Below are 18376 nucleotides of genomic sequence, written 5' to 3'. Positions count from 1 at the left end.
GAGAGCACGCTCAGGGCCCCGGGGGGAACGAGAGCACGCTCAGGGCCCCGGGGGGAAGGAGAGCACGCTCAGGGCCCCCGGGAGACGGAGGCCTTGACCCTGGAGGTTTAGACTTTAAGCGGTCAGCACACCCCCGTTCCACCCAGTGGAAGGCAGGGGATGGGCAGGGTCTCCCCAAGGCCGAGGCCAGCCGCCCGGGACTTCACTCCTGCAGCCACAACCAGGCCTCACACTGATGTCCCAGGGCTCCTGATGGCCACAAGGACTAGCACCTGCCTCTAGGTCTTCGGGACTGGGGGCACGCGAGCAGCTCACAGCTGTTCTTGCGTTCTTTGAAAGCCAACAAAAGCAAAGGACCTTCTCTTCTCAAAAGTGCCCCCAGGCAAGCCCAGACACTTCCACATGACTCATTTTATAAAGTTCTGGAACCCATTCCACAGGTCAAAACACTAGCAGCCCCCATAACCTAAGGTGCTGCCCATACACAGCTGCCGGGGTCTCTCTATGGGGACAGGGCCACGTGCCCCCAGAGCCCCTGGGGAGCTGGTGAGGCCCATCCCCAGACCTGAGGCCAAACCCCTCGATCTAGGATATAGCATGGCTGTTCTGCACCCAGCAGTGCCTCTGAGGGGCTTCTCACAGGGAGAGGGCCCACAGCCAGGAGTGCTCTGGTGAACCCTGAGATCAGCCAGCCCCCAGCAGACAGCGAGGGGCTACTGCCCACAGCCTCCCAGGGCAGCTGCTCCTGCAGCACCAGGGAAGGGGGTGGGCAAGTGCCGGGTAGACCAACAGGGGACCCTGTGTGGAGCAGCCCAGTTCTCCCCATCACCTAAGTTCCCTGTTGGGGCCTGAGCTGTCTGAGGGTCCCACGCAACCACTGAGGCTGCCGGGAAGCCTGTATTTACCCTGAGCAAGAGGCACCAGGAGAGCAGCCCCCACTGGGGACAGGGTGCGGGACGAGAGTGGGGTGCAAGGGCAGCGTGGGCCTCAGAAGGGCCCATCTGGCCTCTGTGAGCCCAACCTACCCACCCCGCCCCGGGGACACCTACCGACAGGTGCTGGCAGCAGAAATCAGTGACAGCAGACAGGCCAGCAGCAGGCAGATAGGCCCCGCCGCGCGCTTGGCCAGCTCCACGAGGATGCTGGCCTCCACACCCTCCGACTGCCAGTGCGTCAGCCGCACGGGGCCCTCATCAAACCGGTCACTTTGGAAGAGCACCTCACTCCGCGCCACTGTGTCAAAGACGGCAGTCAGGCCGCCCGCGCTGGCTGTGGCATCCCCGGCCTGGCGTTCAGGCAGGGCCGCGGGCGGGTGCAGCCGTGACAGCAGCACCTTGCGCTGGTCGTAGAAGACGAGCATGACCTGGTCCTCGCAGACGGGGGCAAGGGGCGTGGGCCCCTGCCGGCGGGCGGCCTTGCAGCTCCAGGACTTGCTGCCCCTCTCTCGACACAGCTGCAGCCAGGGCTCGTGGGAGAAGAGGGCACCCAGGCCCTCCAGGAAGTGGCCCAGGCTCTCCTCCGTCTCCTGCCGGCGGTGGCACCAGGTGCCCAGCACGGCCACGCCCACCTGGCTGGCCTGCTGTACCTGGGCCAGGAGCTCCTTGACCTGGACGGGGATGAAGGGAAAGTGCACCACAGCCAGAACCACAGCACTGCTCTGCTCCGGGACCCACCGTCCCACCAGGAGGCCGCTGTCCGCCGAGGCACAGCACGTGGGGAAGAAGGCCTTGAGCACCATGCTGGGGCCGCTGGAAGAGAGGAGGGCTCAGCTCAGAGCCACCACCACCCCGCGAGGGCCCAGGGTGGCTGCCAGTGCCGGGGAGACAGGCTCTGGCCACGGCTTGTGGCTCAGACGACCCTGACAGACACATCCACGTGGCCACTGAGCCCACAGATGGGGGCGACCCCGCTTCGGGTCTAGTCCCGAGGCTGGCGGTGGAGCCCCCAGCTGCCCATCTCCGCCCTGGGCTGCAGTGTGCACTGGCCCAGGCCATGCCCACCCCCACCCAAGAGGCAGGGCCAGGCTTCCCTCCTCCAGACACAAGCACCTGAAACTCAGCGCCACTTACAGCCTACTCAGGGCTGAGCACAGGGCTAAATTTTTGTTTTTAAAGAATTGATTCCAGTTTTTGACTGCAGCACAAGGGAAAACCTACAATCTCATTAACAATTAAAGTAATTTAAACATCTCAAAGCTTGATTTACTTACTAAGCTAGCAAGAACAAGATGCACATCTAAACAATCACTGCTGAGCTGAGGAAAGTCAGGCGCATGGCCACTGCCGGCAGCTGTGAGCCTTGGCGTGAGGGCCCCAGAAAATGCCTGAGCATGTGCCTGGTGCCCCAGTGAGCCCCTGGGGAGCCTCGGTGCCACCCTGCCCCAGCCTCCAGCTGCTGGAGCCCACCCCTCCCTGGGGCCCCACCCTCTTGTCACAGCTGAGCACCTCCCTCAGGACCTCCCCCCACAGGCTACAGAGGTGGGGGCGGCGCTCCTCAGCCTTCATGTGATCCTGGGCAGCAACAACCTCCCCAGTAGGCCAAGGTTTCTGAGTCCTGCAGGGCTGCGAGCCTCGCCCTGCACAAGAATCAGCCTGCTGCGGAGCCAACTCTCAGCAGCACCCTGGCGGGCCTGGCAGGCAGGAGCTTTGCCTTGCTGAGGGTTCGCTGGGGCTCTAGCCCCCTCCCAGACACGAACGACCCCACTGTCAGCACAAAGCGCACAGCAGCGCCCTGCCACACCTGAAGGAGGGACACAGGCCTCTCACTGAGCCTGGCCCGCTAGGCCCCAGGGCTCACCAAGCCCTTGGGGACAGGGGGCCAGCGAGGCTGAGGAGGTGTGACTTTGAGGGAACCCTTTCCTAAGGGTCGGGGGGCTCTGGAGGGGGCCTCACATGCCCAGGACTTAACAGGCAACTGGGGCAGCTACTTTCCTCCCCTCCAGGGCGCCCAGAGCGGGCTGGAGGGAGAGGCCTCTCTCACCTGTGGGTTCTGACTGAAAGGGTCCCCCTGAGCCCAGCAGCAGCCAGACTCCCAAAAGCCCCTCCTTGCAGAGATCAGAGATAGCAGGCAACATGGCGTCTGCAGGGAAACCTGGAGCCCAAAGGCAGCCCCAGGCCAAGTCCCTGTGGCCACTGGCAGGGACATCAAGGACCACCCTGTCTCCTGACACCTGTCAAGGGCATCACAAAAGGGACAGAGGCATTCTGCGTGTGAGTCCCGCCAATGCATGTCGACCATCAACGGGGAGCAGCCAGCACAGCACAAGCCTCTCAGCACCAGCCAGTGGCAACCACCAGGTCAGCCAAATGACAGGATCACGGTCCCCTGCTTGGGCACTCCTCTCACAGGAGCTAAGAAAACCGCCCATAGCTACTGTCAGAAGACAAACACACTTGGCCTAACAGTGAGCAGATGCTCTGGGCAAAGCTGGTTACACGGTGGTTTCACTTGCAGAAAATTCATCGAGCTGTACACATACGATCTGTGCATTTTGTGTGTTTTATGCTTCATCTACAAAGTTTACCTATCAAAAAAAGAAAGAAAGGGGAAGAAGAGCTCCTCATGTCTGGGGAAGGCAGCAGAGGGCAGAGGGTGGTGTTCCCATCTGTGGGGCAGTGAGAAAGAACTCTTAAATCAAGGGGCAAGTTTCCATCCCCACCCCCACTTCAGCCTCTGGGAGTGACCAACACAAAGAAGTCTGCTCAGATCAGACAGCCAGAAAAAGATGAAAGAGCAGGCAATCGATAGCAGAGGTGCATTTGGGAGAAAGCGGGGCAGTAACTCGGCACCATGTGCATCTTTAAAGACTGCGATAAAGACAAGGGCACAAGCCCGGGAAAGCTGCCTGCTACCCAGGACACCAGGGGCCCTGTGACCCAGCCCACCATCCCAGGTCAGGCAACAGTCTGTGGGACACCCCTCTCCACACGACCAAACTCAACCATCTACCTTTTGAAGCCGGCAGTCTGTCGTCCTCCACCAGAACTGATTCAGGGCAAACGCCCAGTTAATGACTGGCCAGGGACCCCTCACTGCCTAAAACCATCCTCTGGGGAGTGTCCTGATCACTGCCCTTGGTAGCGCACAAGAATTCCTTGTTACTCCTTACGTCTGTGTTTAAAAACAACAAGGATTGTGTTTAAAGAGGGCTTTCCCCCTCTCTTTTCAGAAGAAAGGACACGAATCAAGGGCTCTGGGTTTTGGCCTGTACCGCAGTCAGGGACGACAATAAAGCGCTGATGGCCGGTCCCCTTGACCCTGAATGCCCTTCCACCGGGTCCACGGCGGGACCGGGTGGGGCGGGCCGGAGGGCACCGGCCGGCCGCCCCTCACCCAACAGGGCCGGACTCCAGACGCCCTGCCAGAGCGCCCCCGCGGCCCGCCGCGAACCCGGCGTCGCCGCCCCGGTCGGCCTCCGGTGGCGCCCCCACTTTAAGGCTGAGAAAGCAGGGGCTCCGAGAGATAAGAGCCCCGCGTCGGCTCCGGAGGCCCCCGGGCTCCCCGGCCGCCGCGGCGGGGCCTGGGCGCACAGCCCGGCGGGGCGGGCCCCCAAGGCCGCCAGCCTCCCCCGCGGTGCTCACCGGGTCCGCGCACTGGGCCAGCGGGGTCCGGCTGAGGTCGGGGACCGCTTTGGGCGGGCCTAGGCGGGCGGCGGCGCTCCAGGCCCCCAGCCCCGCCGCGGCCGCGCCGCGGGACACACGTCCCATTTCCGCCCGCTCCCGGCGTTGCCGCGCGACGGTCCGCCGCACAGGCGCCCGGGCTGTCCGGTGGCCCCCGCCGGAGCGTTCCGCGCACGCAACGTTCCGGTCCCGGAGCCGGCGCCCCGCCCGCTCAGTGCCCCGGTCCCTCCGGCGGCCTTGTCTCCCCACGCGCTGTGCACAACGGCCTTGTCCCCGTCGCAGCGCTTCTGGCCCCCCCAGTCTACCTACAGTGTCCCCCAAACCATTGCTTTTCCAGTCCCCCACCAGGGAGGCCAGACCTCCCCTGTCCTGGTTTCCTCGTCTGAGGGCTCCAGACCCCACCTTGCCTCATCACCGCGGGGTTAAAGGACCCCCAGGCCCCGGAGTGGGTGGGGAGCCAGGGGTCCCAGAAGAAACTGCCTCTTCAACCCCGGGGTGGCCCCCTTGCACTCCGCTCCCTGCAGAGGCCAAGCGACCCCTGAAGTTGCAGGGCCAGACCAGAGGGTGAAGCCATCTCGGGTGGGGATTGGGGGGTGCTTCCAGCCCCCTCTTCTCCAGAGAACAAGACCCTTAACTCAGCAGCAGCCGTCAGCATTGACGCAGCACCTGTTCCCCGCACTTCCTTACTCTGACCCACTTAATCCAGGCCCGTGCTCTCAGGAGCCAGGACACATCGAGGGACCCTGAGACCACCCCCTCACCACGCCCAGGGCCAGACTAGGCGTCCCCCCCTCGGCCCCCCCTCCTGCCCCCGCCAGAACTCCTGATGGAGCTGGGAGCCTGGCTGGGCCCAGACTCCAAGGAACCCCACTCCTCGGCAGCCCCAGCCTGGTTTTTCTGTCTGTGCTCTCCTGCTCTTGACCACTGCCCGGGACTCTCCCCCTTCCCATGAGCCTGAGCGGTTTGGTCCAGCTCCAGGAGGTCAGACAGTCTCACATGGGCCCGGAGCATGGAGGCTGGTAACCCAGCTGTGTGTCACCCCAGGGCGCCTCCAGGTGGCCCGTCCTCTGCTCCCCCCCTCACCTTAGCTGGGCCCAGAGAAGCTGCAGGAGTCTCGGCACCTAGGGCACCTCTGAAAACGGGGGACAGTGAGGAGCCGCACCCCTGCCCAGCCCAGCCCAGCCCAGCCCAGCCCAGCCACACCTACCCTGCCTGCCTCCCTCTGATTAGGAGGCTGGGGCTAGAGCACTGAATGGAGAGCCGGCCCGGGTAAGCGCTGGCAGCTGGCCCAACATGCCAGAGACATCCAGGCTTCAGCTGCTGGCCCCAAAGTGCAGGCCTCCTAGACCCTGGGGGCTGGAGGCAGCTGATTCCGGCTCCGCCCTGAATGTGAATCCTCCCCAGGAGAAGGAGAGGAGGCCAGGCCAGGGCCCGGTATGACGGGGCTCAGGACTGTCAGCAAATGTCCAGGGTCAGGAGGGCGAGGCCCACGGCCAGGAGAACCCTGGGAAACCTGAACATTCCTCCCATCATGGTCCGGGCCCAGGGGGCTACGCGACACACAGAGAGAGCCGCTGTGGCTCAAGCCCACAGTATCAGTCCAACTCCAGGTGGGACTGGTACACTTTGATGCTGCCGTCCTCTGCGTCTGCCACCAGCAGCTGGCCCTGGGGCCCACAGGCCACACCCAGGGGCCGCCTCAGCCCCTCGGAAACCAGGCAGATGGGTGCCCTGGCCTGGGGGAACAGGGTCACCTGGCGCCGCCGCTGGTCCGCCACAATGACACTGCCTGCTGCATCGGTGCACACACCGGCTGGGCTGCCAAAGGGGTGCCCGGTCAGGTCCCCCAGGGAGCCCAGGGGCTGGCGGGCACTGCCAAACAGCCGTACGTCCCCAAACTCTTCGCTCACAGCCAGGCCCCCGTCGGGTGCCAGGCCCACCCAGCAGGGGCCCTCCAGGTCCAGCAGAGAGGCAGGGGCCAGTGGTGCCAAGTCAGGGCCCAGTGTGAAGCTGTGCACAGCCCCAGGCACGTAGTCTGTCACCAAGAGGCGGCCAAAGGCATCTACAGCCAGCCCCCGGGGGGCGCAGAAGGAGCCCACCGTCACCCAGCGGCCTTGAGGGGCTCGGGCGGTGTGCTGGAGGGCACGGACAGCCCCGTGGACCAGGTCGCTGACCACCACGAGCCCAGCAGCCGTCACCGCCACATCTTCTGGCACAAAAGCCCCAACTCCTGGCACGTGGCAGGGCAGGTGGCAGATGGAGCGTCCCTCGAGGTCCAGCACGTGGACGCAGGGTGCGGCACCCACTGTCAGGAAGAGCAGGCCATCTGGGGAGCAGTGCAGGCCCCGGGGTCCCCCGGTAGCCGCGGCGGGCGCGGGGATCTGCCCAAGCAGCCGGGGCCGCCGGCAGCAGGCAGGGTCTCCGGGAAGGTCCAGTGTGGGGCACCGTCCCCGGGCCGTGGCTGACGCGCTGGTCGGGGAGGCCAAGGAAGTCCAAACAGGAGGCCTGGGAGCAGGCGCTGGGTGGCTGTCACAGCCTCAGCGTCTCTGAGCCGGTCCTCCAGCCCAGCCAAGCATGGGGCTGCAAGACAAGTAACGGCCCACCGTGTGCCGGGCAGCGCTGCGGGCCCAACATGGCTTCCTGGCAACCTGGTGCCCTCCTGACCTACAGACCTGACTGTCCTACCACGCCCCGACTGTCAGTCGTGCCTCTGGGCCCTGTCTTCCCGACTGTGGTTCCTGAGCACAGTTCTGAGAGACACACAACCCCGGACAGCTGCTGTTCCGCCCTGAGGTTCAAGAGCTCAGGGCACCTCGCTGTCCGAGGTGGGGGAGGGGTGACGGATGAGCAGTGTTTCTCTAGAGGAACGGAGCCTTGTTGGAGACCTCCAGCTCTGAGGGGTAAAGCAGGGGTCCTTTCCTAGGCCTCTCTGGCCTGGGGGAGGGGTCTCCTACCTGGGACCAGGCTCCCTGGGCCGCAGGCCTGTGTTGTTGGAAACCAGAGCTCAAGGGTATGGGAGGAGCCACCTGGCCTCGGGGAGGGGCCGGCAGAGCTCTGGCCAGGTGGCCTTTGAGCTGCAGCTCAAGGAAGACTGAAGGAAGGAGCCCGGCACTCAGCTGCTACCCGACAGACACCCTCCAGCACCGCCGCACTCCCGCCTTGGGGCCTTTGCACTGGCCTCTGGGACATTCCTCAACCTGCCCGGCTGGTTGCACTCAAGGTCCACCCAGCCACACTCCCCAGGAGTCCAAGGCCTCTACTGCCACCATCGCAGGGGATAGCACCAGCTCCGTCCTCCAGCTGGACCACAAGTTCAGGACTCACTGGAGCCCAGGGTGGGGCTGCCCCCGCACAGGCTACAGGTTGGGTCCTGTTTCTGCACCTGTGATGCGGGAATCACACACCTCCTGCAGAGTGAGGCTTACATCTGTCCAGTGGGTGCTGAGAAGTGGGGGTGCTAATAGGGAGCTGAAGTGGGAGGGGGCTCCCTCAGATTCAGGACGTGGGGATTCTCCAGACCCGTCGTGCATGGCTCAGCCCTCAGCCCCTAAGCCCCTCCAGGAAGCCCCTGGAAGGTGGGGTTCAGCCCGTGTCTGTCACCCATAGCACTCCCTACCCAGCCACCTACACCCCAGCTCTGGAGGCCGTGGGGGGTGGGCGCGATGCTATCTGCTGTCGCCACGGCTAATGGGCAGCTGCAGTCCTGATCCGACTGGCCCCAGCCCGGCCAGCCCAGCCTGAGGAGCCAGGAGCAGGCAGGTGCAGCCCTCCTGGGGCCACTCCTGGGTGGGCACAGAGGTGTGGCCGGCTCCCAGGCAGAGAAGCAATTAGCTGGGCCCAAGGGTCCCTGGGGCACCCCTCCCCCTGCTATGGGAAAGCCAAGTCTGGCCGCGCTGGGAGGGAGGCAGTGGGCTGTGAAAGCCGCCCGATGCCTATCGCGGCTGCAGGGGCTGGCCAGGGCCCAGTGGAGGCCACGCTGCGCGACCAGCCCTGGGCCACAGCACGTGGGGCACCGTTTAACCAGAGCGAGCAGCCTCCTGGACGAATCTGACATTAGGGCTGGCCGGCCAGACAGGCCTGGAGGCATGCTCTGGGGTCCCTGCCCACCACCCGTGTGCAGAAACGCAGAGAATCCGAGACTGTGCACGCCTGCCTCCCCTGCCCCTGCTCTGCCCCCGTGGATAGCACCCCACTCTCTCCCCAGACTCTGGGTCCCCGGGAAGGGCCCTGACACCCAGTCTGGGTGTCATTTACGTGGATGGTGACGCTGCAGCGGCAGTGAAGAAGGAGCCCAGACGGGTGTGTGAAGGTGGTCTCCGTTTTAATGTCCACAACTGTGCTCACTAAGGGGCCCTGGGAAGTGCCTGCATGACCCCAGAGACAGGCGTGGCCATGGCGGGTGGGGGTCTGTCCCCGGGCATGCTGGGGCGGGAGAGGAACAGGGCAGCGGGTGCAGGGCTGGAGGAGGGCACCCATCCGGGAAGGACCGCGGGGGCAGCGGGGGCTGTGGTCAGACCTTGGCACCTGGAGGGCTCTGCAGGCCCGGGACGGCCTCGGGGGGCCAGGAGCCCCCAGCCCCACCGTGGGCACCCCAGCTGCTGGGAATGACAGGGTCCTCGGACGCCTGCAGGGGAAGGGCCGGGGGAGGGACACTGGAGTCGGCCTCACACTTGGTGGTGTGGCTGGTCAGAGGCTGGGCCGCCAGCAGGCTCTGTGGCTCCGGGGTTCCCCGGGCCAGTGTGGGGCCCAGCTCCGGCTGTGCCCACAGCCCCGTGGGCACCTCATGCCCTTTGGCAGGCGCCCGCTTCACAGAGAGGTCGAGGGGTGTGTCGGGTGGCTGTGCGGCCCGCACCAGCGCCTGGTGGATGGTGAGCAGCTCACGGCGGATCTTTCCCAGCTGCTCCCACAGGGGCCGTGGGGCCAGGCCCCTGGCGGGTGCCAGCTGGCCCAGGCGCTGCTCTGCCCTGGCACAGTCACCCAGGGCCCGCGTCAGGTCCCCGCCCACGTGCCCGGGGCCCCCCAGTGCCAAACCAAGTGGCTGCAGGGGCAGGGAGGCCACGGGGCCAGCGGTCTCGAGGTCGCTCAGCTCCTCGTCCTCGGGCCAGAGCATCGCGGAGGGGCCAGTCCGCAGGCTGGGGGTGGCGGGAGCTGGTCAGGAGGCTGAACTGTGCCCACAGTGCCCGCCCCTCACGCCCCTGTCCAGCCTGCCACCCTGGCCTGGGGCCTCAGAACCCCAGAAGGGAAGAAGGCTGGCTGTGTGCTCTCATTCTCCCTTCTGCAGCCTGAAACCCATATTCCTAGCGGCTGAGCCTCTGGTAGGGGGGCGCCCGGCCACCCTGCCCCCTCAGCCCTCCTCCCGCCTCCCTGAGTGCCCCATGCCTGGGCCCCCACACCCACCTGCTCTGGGCACTGGCGCTCACTCGGCTGCAGGGGGCCTTCAGGGGTTCTGGCTGGGCCCCCAGGGCCAGCTTTCTCTTGGGGTCGCTCTGGGCCGCTCGCCCCAGCTGCTCTTCCTGCCCAGGGTCCCTGAGAGTGCTGCGGGGCCAGGGCCCACCCAGCCCCGGCACTGGCACCTTCAGCAGCCCAGGGACCAGGGCCCCAGGGGGCCCTCTTGGGGGAACAGGGGGCTTGGCGAGGGCGGTCTTACCGGCTGGCAGCCCCAGGCTGTGTTCCAACAGCAGGGGATAGTACAGGCGGGGGACCAGGGCGGGACGTTCGGGGGGCTGTGGGGCAGGGAAGGCAGCAGCTGGGGGCAGCAGGGGGCTGGCTGAGGCCAGGAAGGGCACATGGGCGGCAGCAGCCAGGGAGGGCCCCAGGTAGGAAAAGAGGCCCGGGCCGAGAGGGTAGTTGACGCCCAGCAGGGACAGGTGGAGGCTCTGGGCCTCGGGGAGCTCCCCAGAGCTGGGTGGGGGGTAGCAGGGAACACTGGTCTCGGGGCCCACGGCGCCCACCACGGCCGCACTCCTCTGGCCCCCGCCCGACCCTGACTTCCACGACTCGGCCAGGAGGCCCTCCAGGCCCGCACCCTTCTGCACGTCCCCGGCCTCAGGGGGTGGTATCCCTGGGGAGGAGCCCTCGGCCCCCAGCCGGGGGCCCCCGACCCGGCGGCGCAGGGAGAGGACATCAGTGGCCGTAAGGTCCAGGTCGGGTGCGGCGGGGGTGTCCGGGAGCCGCGCCCCTCGGGGCTGGGCGCCGGGGTCAGCTGGGGCCAAGGGGTCCGCGGGGCGGCCCGGGGTGGCCACGGGAGGCCGGGACGTGGCCGGGGTGCGGCGACAGGCCCAGTCGGGGGAGTCCAGAAGGAGGGACAGTGAGTCCTTGCAGAGGCTGTACTTCATGTGGTTGTAGAGGTGGGACTTCTCCAGGCAGGTGAAGGGGCACTGGAAGCACTTGTACTTGTAGGGCTTGCCCCACGGCCGCGGGATGTAGTGCGGCTTCTTGGGCTTCCGCGCCCGGGCGCGCGCCCCGGGGCCCGGGCGGCAGGAGCCGGCCTCTCGAGACATGGCAGCGGCTAGCGGGCAGGCCCCGGCCCCATGCCACCTGCGGACGGGGCCTGCGTCAGCGGCGGCACCCTAGCCGACCCCTCCCCGCCCCGTCACCACAGTGGCCCTCCGCCTCCCTGGCCTCTGCTGCCCAGACCAGCAGGCCTCCCTGCCGGCCTCCCTGGAGGGTCAGCAGACACGGTCAGCACACAAAAACGGGGAAACGGGACTCAGGCAAACAGCAAACGCTTTCTTAGTGAAAGTATGGCCGAGCCAACATTTGGGCACTAAAAAATTATTTGTTGTTTATCCGAAATTTAAGTCCTGTACTTTCTTGGTTGACCTTACGTACATGTCGGCCAGTCCCGGGCAGGCCCAGTTCTAGGGTGACTCCATCCACACCCATCTGCCCCACGCCGGCAGAGAGCCTGGGTCTCCGTCTACCCTGGGGGCACTGGTGAGTGACTGAAGGAAGCCAAGTGTGAGCAGACTCACTCCTGGGGACGTGGCCCTTCCTTGTCTCACCCCCAGAGACCCCTGCTCCCGGGGCAGCCGAGTGAGGAACGGCAGGACTCTGAGAGCCTGTTGACACACACGTCCCTGCTCTGCAGGGTGTCCCTGGGCACTGCGGTCTCTGGGAGGGTCACCCCTCGTGGGCCAGGCCAGGCTGAGGGGCGTGGATGTCCGGCATGGCCCCACGGCACGGCCACCTGCTCAGCCCAGCTCCATCTGGGTGGCTGCCGGCAGGTCGGCGGCCGAGCCTGCCGCGGCCGAGCTTGGCCAAGACCCTCCTCTCCCCACACCCCGCTCGCCTGCTCAGAAGCCACTCCGCGGTCCATCTGGGCTGCCACCTGGGCCGTCCACCGCCCCAACGCACGCCTCGGCCGGGGCTCAGCGAGGGCGTGCACACGAGCGTGCAGGGCTCCTACCGAGCCCTCCTCATGCAGCGCCCGGAGAGACCACCTCGGTGCGGCTGGGCCACCTCGGAACAGAGCCGGGCAGCTGCCAGAATGCAGGGGGCCCAGGCACACAAGGCTCACAGACCACTCAGAGTGGACAGGCCACCGCCCACGTGAATCTGCACATACACACGCACCGAGGACACACAGGGTCACAGTCAGTCACGGGTGTGGGCACACAGGCATGTGTCCCACTCCCCGGGGCTCAGCTGGGCAGGCCTGGGGCAGTCATCGGGAGTGCATCGTCCTCCCTGCCGGCCTTCGGGCTCTGCACATGGCGGGGAGTCACGTCTGCTGCCTCCAAACACTGAGCGGGCAGCCCCATCCTGGGAATGGCCAGAGGGGCAGAGAGGGCCGTCCATTCAAACGGGCCCTGGGAGGGGGCTAGTACCGCCAGGGCTCCGGTGTGGAGGGCTGCGGCCATCTGGGAAGGGACAGAGCTCCCAGCAGGGCTGGGAGGAGGGGGCTGGCTGAGGAGAGGGGCTGGGGCCCCTGAGGGCCACAGACACGCCCTGAACTTGGAGGTGGGTGCAGAGGCAGGCCCCACCCCTGCCCCCCCGCCCCCCTAAGACACAGATGACAAATGGGCGTGTGTGCTCCAGAGACAGAGGCGGCTGTGCTGGGGCCATCGATCACCCAGCCCTGGGAGCCACACAGCTGTGCCGCCTGGTGCCACCACCACCCCATCTCCCAGCCGGGCCCCTGGACTGGGGGGGCTCTTCCTAGACCCCTGGACTCAGCAGGCAAGAGGCCTGTCCTGTGTTGGCCTTCAAAGCAGTCACCTGGCTGCAGGGGGGCTTGGTAGGGAGACATCCCAGTGCCGCTGACCCCATGGGGGCCCAGAGAACAACCTGGTACCTGCCCAGCATGACTGTGCACAAGCAGAAGACACCCCCAGACACCAGCACACACCCCACACCCCCAGAGGCACGTTCATTTGCACACGTGTCCCAACCCGTGACTGTGACTGGGTGCCTGTGCCCAGCGCGGCCTGCCCCCCATGTGCTCGCCCAGACACCTGGTCCCACTAACCCTTCCCTGGCTGGGGGAGAGCTGACAGCCGCCTGGCAGGAGGCCCCACCCCAGGGGGTAGAGGGGGCACCCAACACTTGGAGCCTCCACCAGCCACCGGGGATTAGAGCTTTCGGCTGGCGCCCTTGGGACTTGGGAGCACCCCACAGGGCGTGGTGCAGGTGACCAGGCTCCTCCGGGGCTGAAGTCCAGACCCCAACTCCCTCCCCGCTTCCCTCCAGGGCGTTCTCCTATAACGACGCAGCTGCTGCGCCCTAATAGTTCGTGGAGCCTGGACACCGCGAAGTGGGGGATGTAGGGCTGGGGCAGCCCCGCCCACGCCCGGACAATCCTGGCGGCCTCTCGCGGCCCCCAAACTTCAGACCCGCCGCTGCCCGCGCCCGCTCTACCTGCACCCTGGGCCGAGCGGAGCCTGCTGCGCCGTGATAAGTCTGCGCGTAGCCCCGGGACCCCGCGGGAACTTCCCGCCCAGCCCCGCCGGGCGCCGCCGCGACCCCGCACCTCCGGGGACCCGCACGGGCTCTCGGGGAGCGACCCCGATTCCCGCCAGGGAAACTGCGGAGGGACCCCGCGCGGTCTGCAGTCACTCACTAGGCAGCGAGTCCCCGAAGCCTCCGCCACGGAGCGCGTTCCCCGACGCCGACTCGCACCTACCGAAGTTGGTGGCAGGAGCGGCCGCGCGTGCGCCACGGCGCCGGGCTCCGGGGGGCGCGGCGACCTCCGACCCAGGCTCGGGGCGGAGGCGCCGGAGCGCCGGCAGTGATCGCCTCCCCACCTCGCGCGCACTCCCGTCTCTCCCACTCCGCGGCCCGCAGTCGCCCCCTCGGCGCACTCACCGGCCTCGCGTGCCGGGGACCGGCTCAGCAATCTGCGCCGCACTGGCAACTCGTGGATAGAGTCCTGGCCGGTGACTCCGGTGGCGCCGCCCGAGCAGGGCAGGGTCGGGCAACCCCGTGGAGGCGCGCGCAGAGGAGACGCAGGTGTGCGGCCGAACGCGGGGCGCCTGGCACGTCCCCGCCCTCGTTGCCTGCAGGCTGCCGCGGGGGTGCGCAGAGGCATCCAGGTCTCCCGGGGTCCCCGCAGCGGTGTGATGGGGTGTCAGCGGCCGAGGGCGCAGGGAGTGGGGCCGTCAGCACTGATCCGTCAGGGCAGGGCTCTGGCCCCTGATAGCCCCTGCGCCTGAGCTAGGGCCTGGAGGCTGAGCCCCGGGACAGGAGGACCTTGGAAAACAGAGCCGGCTGAGGAGGGCAGAGCCCAGCACACCCGTGCAGAGTCTCTGCTGACCAAGGCTTGCCTGCAGTGCCCTTCTCTCTTCTCCAAACAGGAGGCTGAATGGCTCTGCACCCCCAAGCCCCTGCCCTGCCCACTGACAGTCACTGACTCCGGAAAAGAGGGTCCCATGCGCTCACTCCCACTTTCTGGAAGCATTACCCCCAGTCCCCTGGCAGGTGCTCTGGGGAGGGCCTTGCCCCTGCCCACTGCTGGCAGGCCTCCTTTCCACTGCCCGTCCCTCCCGGGAGGGCCGCTGAGCCAGGCGGGGCGGGGACAGGGCCCACTAGGAAACACCACCCCCTCTATCCTCACAGCCTGAGCCGCTCCACCGCCCGCGGAGCTTGACTCCATGTTGATACCAAACGTCCAAACTCAATAGTTCGGGGCCCCACATCTCAGCTGGGTCCTAGCAGAAATCCCCTTGAGCAGCCAGCACCATTCTGGAAGTGGACACAGACCGCAGGCCAGGCCAGTCGTGTTCCTCAGAGGATGTTTGCCTTTATTCAGGGGACAGTGTCCGAACCCGGAATTGTGTGATGTCCATCTCAGGAGTGGGGTGGGGTCTGCCATCGGAGGGGCGTGTGCTGCCCTAGAGGCCCCCATGAGCGTCCACTCCACCTTTGCTGGAGCCCCCGTCAAAGCCCAGGGCAGCACAGCTCAGTGTGGAGACAGGGGCACTTTGGAGGGCAAAGGTGTGTCCCGTAGAGTCTCTGGGATGGAGCACTCTGGGCCCTGTGAGCCTGACCATGGTTTCCCCAGCTGTGCAGGAGGGTGACTGGCCACGCGCTATTGCTGGCACTCTGGTCAGCCCTGACTGGCCTTTGTAAGGAGCAGGGTGCCCTGTTCTGGGGGCGTCCAGTGCCAGGACACTGGTGTGAGGGCGACTGTCCCGTGTCACCCTCCCTGATACAACTGGGGAGACCCCACTTCCCCCCAGCAAGCCCACAGGGCAGGGTGGGAGTGCTGGAGGGCTGTGGGGCAGGGGAGCGGTCACGGCCCACCAGCCGTCCCTCTCTGCCTGCCCGGCCTGGCCCAGCTGACCAGCTGACCGTGCAGGCAGCCCCAGGCCGGGAGACAGCTTGAGCAGTCGTCACGCCAGCAACTCTGCGGAGCATGGGGGCCAGGAGGCCTGCTCCTTCTGCACACAGATCCCACTCCGGACACACACATCCAGGCCCCGGCCTGTCTTGGGCACTGCCCAGATAGGGCAGGGGGCACAGGTCACCCTGAGACCTGGGGCTGGGGGTCCCAGGGATGGCGCTGAGCTTCCTGGCCCCCCACTGCAGACTCTTCCTCCTGGTCTCTGGGAGGCCCTGCTGCCCACACAGGGGGCCGGCTGGCTGGAGGCTGTTGCCACTCTCCAGGGGAAGGGAGTGGCGTCTCAGGACAGCCTGGTGAAGCCCCGGAGATGGGAGAGGAGGCCATGGAGGGCAGCTCAGCCCTGTGGACGGCCCTCCCCAGAGTCTGGGCAGGACACAGAGTGGTCCCGCCCCCTGAGCTCAGACTGAAGGGCATGGCCGGGCTCCAGGAGGGGTCTTGTCAGGGGTGCAGGTGGGCTCCGAGCGCACAGCAGGGGTCCCAGAGCTCGGCTGCAACTGCAGCCTGACACCCTGTCCCCAGTGCTGAGTCAGGGTGCACAGACCGCCCCCGGCTGTGGCAGGGGAGGCCAGTCAGCGGTGCTCTGCCTGAGCCACTGCGGGCATTTCTGCTCCCTGCAGCTGGGACAGTGTGCCTGGAGCTTGTCCCACTTTCCACGATGCAGTGGGGTGTGGCAGGAGGTCATGACCCACCCACAGGCCCCACCTCAACATCCCAACATGCTGGTGTGTGCTCGGGCCCAGGGATTTGGCCCTACCCCAGAGGCAGCGTCAGGGACCCCCGAGCTCAGGGGCTTGATCCCCTTGTGGCCTGGGCCCGGAAACCTCTGCCCATGCTCCCTGGGTATCGGTCTGGGCCTGCAGACTGGGCAGGGGCCCCTAGGCAGCAGCTTTCCCTCAGCTTGTCCTGGTGTGGGGTGGGGGGACACGCAGCCCCTCCCACCACCTCCAGGGAGGCATCGTGGCATTAACCTGCTCTGCCCGCTTGCCCAAGCTGCACACCTGTCACTTCCACTGATGCCGGCACTTGTGCGCCAGGGGCACGTGGGCAGGGCGGACAGTGGCTCCAGGGAAGGCAGGGCGACAGCGGTGTGGTGCCCGAGGCAGGCCTGTCTCCTCCCCTCAGCATCCATGTGCAGCCCTCACCAGGACCGGTGTTGGGGTCAGGCAGCCTCTGCTCGCCCCGTGGGAAGGGGGACAGTGGCACAGCCCGTGAGCAGGGTCTGAGCCCCAGGAGGGGTCAGCGCCAGGTGGACGATGGCCATGGCTCATGGTCACCCTCTTGCTGATGACACGTGGCAGCCCCCCAAGCGTCCAAGAGCTCCACCAAGGGCAGAGCCCAAGTCATCCTTGGCACTTCCCTCCCGCACACTCGTGGCCTCAGGGACTCATGGCATGGTTCCCAGGGGCAAGGTCACACCCAGGGCCCTGAGGGCACTGGGGAGCCACAGCAGGTTCACTGCAAAGCCCCACTGACAGGACTGGGTGACACTGAGACACGGGTGGGGGCTGCCACAGACCCGGGGGGGCGGGGGCGTGCCCAGGGGGTGCATGCTCCAGGGAGGGCATTGTGGGGCTACCCAGCCGGCCCAGGACATGGGGCAGAGTGGGCCCACACTGAGGGAGAGGGTGTGCAGCTGGGAGGATCTCAGCACTGGGACCCCAGAAAGCCTCTGGCCCCAAACCTGCTCACTGCAGCCCTCCCCCAACCAGCGCCATCCTCTGGAAGCATCTCCCCCCCCCCCCCCCCCCCCCCCGTTCCTCCCTCAAAGCTCGCTCAGCGGCCCCCTGGGGTGGGGTGGGACCAGTTCTCCACGTGTGCTGGAGACCCTGGAACCAGAGGCTCCTGGCCGCTCACTGGAGGGGTTGCTGCGGGAGTGGGCTCCCCGTCGGGGGACGTATACCAGTGGGGCAGGGGCCGGGTGGATCCGAGGGAGCAGCCAGCCAGGCGGGTGGGGGTGCAGCTCGGGCCGCAGAGCTCTGGAGCGCTGGCCGAGCAGCGCCCGGGGCCGACAGCAACCATATGTTGGAAGAGGAGCTGTGCGTGTCCCGCGCGGCCCCCGGGGCCCTGCCTTCCTGGGCCTGTCACAGGCGATTTTCCCTGCCTGAGTGGCAGGCCGGCCAGCAGGCGGGGCGGTGGGGGCTGCAGTCTGTGTGTGGCTCGGGGTCCATCCTCCCACGGCTCTGCACACCGGCCCTGGCCCTTAGGGCAGGCTCGGTGCAGAGCTGAGAGCGGGAGCCCCTGCTGGCTAGCCGGATGCCCGCCCCTCGCAGTCACCCCCGTCCAGGTCAAGGTCGGGGGCCACGGAGGAGCCGGCTGGCCATGGCTGTTGTGGGCGGGCGGGAGTCTGCGGAGCCCAGAGCCCAGAGCGCGGAGGAGGCGGGAGGCCGCAGCTAATTTGTACACTAAGTGCTTCTGACAGGGCTGCCTCACAAGTGAGAACACCCCACCGCCTGCCTCGGGAAGGCCACCGCAGCCAACGGGTGGGCAGCCAAGCGGCCTGGGTGAGGGCCGGGAGGGGCTCCAGCCGGTGAAGATGGGGGTCATGGGAGACGCAGCCCAGACAGGCGCCCCGCGGGCGCGTCAAGAAGCTGTGCCTCGCCCACTGCCCGCACCAGCTTAGGTCCAGGTGCCGCCAGGCCCCATCTCAGCACCTCAGCACCTGCTGGGAACAGCACCCATGGGCCCCTGACCCCCAGTTCCCTCAGCCCTCCCTGCTGGGGAAGGTGTCCAATGGGAGCAGGCACAGGCCGGGGTCTCCAGGCCAGCTGACAGGGAGGCAGGCAGCCCCCGGGTCCCGTCAGCTCTCATGTCCTGGGCGTCTCAGGGCTGCAGTGATGCGGGCCCAGGTTCCCCGGGACGCCCTGGGGTGACGGAGCCCGGCCCCTGGAGGACAAGGTCCGGTGTGGCCTCGCAG

At 67.0% G+C, this 18376-nt stretch overlaps 3 protein-coding genes across 6 annotated transcripts in view; all 3 read right to left on the bottom strand.

Moving 5' to 3' along the window:
• Window positions 1–5753, bottom strand: part of PIGQ (phosphatidylinositol glycan anchor biosynthesis class Q) — a 13323-nt gene extending 7570 nt beyond the window's left edge. Inside the window, exons 1-3 of one of the 4 annotated variants that reach the window (XM_040229493.1) lie at window positions 4581–4671; window positions 3949–4110; window positions 1050–1748 (exon numbers count right to left, since the gene is read on the bottom strand). In XM_040229493.1, the coding sequence (XP_040085427.1) occupies window positions 1050–1738 (689 nt within the window). In that variant the 5' untranslated portion in view covers window positions 1739–1748; window positions 3949–4110; window positions 4581–4671. Of the gene's footprint in view, window positions 1–1049; window positions 1749–3948; window positions 4111–4580; window positions 4727–5702 lie in introns of those variants that run through there. The other 3 variants (XM_040229474.1, XM_040229504.1, XM_040229483.1) reach the window with 3 other exon arrangements.
• Window positions 5703–9013, bottom strand: NHLRC4 (NHL repeat containing 4). Its single transcript, XM_040266182.1, has 3 exons — window positions 8964–9013; window positions 5827–7088; window positions 5703–5751 (listed from the first exon to the last, which is right to left on the bottom strand). The coding sequence occupies exons 1-2, from the start codon at window positions 9011–9013 to the stop codon at window positions 6215–6217; spliced, it is 924 nt and encodes a 307-aa protein (XP_040122116.1). The 3' UTR covers window positions 5703–5751; window positions 5827–6214.
• Window positions 9014–9129: 116 nt separating this feature from the next.
• PRR35 (proline rich 35) lies at window positions 9130–11119 on the bottom strand. The gene is made up of 2 exons (XM_040229461.1): window positions 10017–11119; window positions 9130–9751 (listed from the first exon to the last, which is right to left on the bottom strand). Exons 1-2 carry the CDS (start codon window positions 11117–11119, stop codon window positions 9130–9132), a joined length of 1725 nt encoding a protein of 574 aa, XP_040085395.1.
• Between the last annotated feature and the right edge of the window lie 7257 nt (window positions 11120–18376).

The sequence above is a fragment of the Oryx dammah genome, unplaced genomic scaffold (assembly GCF_014754425.2).
Source record: "Oryx dammah isolate SB20612 unplaced genomic scaffold, SCBI_Odam_1.1 HiC_scaffold_2, whole genome shotgun sequence".
In the NCBI taxonomy this organism is placed as follows: domain Eukaryota; kingdom Metazoa; phylum Chordata; class Mammalia; order Artiodactyla; family Bovidae; genus Oryx; species Oryx dammah.
This window is presented reverse-complemented; position numbering and strand designations above follow the sequence as displayed.

What these genes read in the sequence shown, in the direction of transcription:
- NHLRC4 (XM_040266182.1), bottom strand. Translation starts at nt 9,013, where the DNA reads ATGGCCACGCCTGTCTCTGGGGTCATGCAGGCACTTCCCAGGGCCCCT. An exon ending in GCACTTCCCAGGGCCCCTTA is followed by an intron (nt 7,089 to 8,963) that starts GTGAGCACAGTT and finishes CTCCCCGACCAG; the next exon opens with CGCGTCAGCCACGGCCCGGG.
- PRR35 (XM_040229461.1), bottom strand. Translation starts at nt 11,119, where the DNA reads ATGTCTCGAGAGGCCGGCTCCTGCCGCCCGGGCCCCGGGGCGCGCGCC. An exon ending in AGCGCCAGTGCCCAGAGCAG is followed by an intron (nt 9,752 to 10,016) that starts GTGGGTGTGGGG and finishes CGCCACCCCCAG; the next exon opens with CCTGCGGACTGGCCCCTCCG.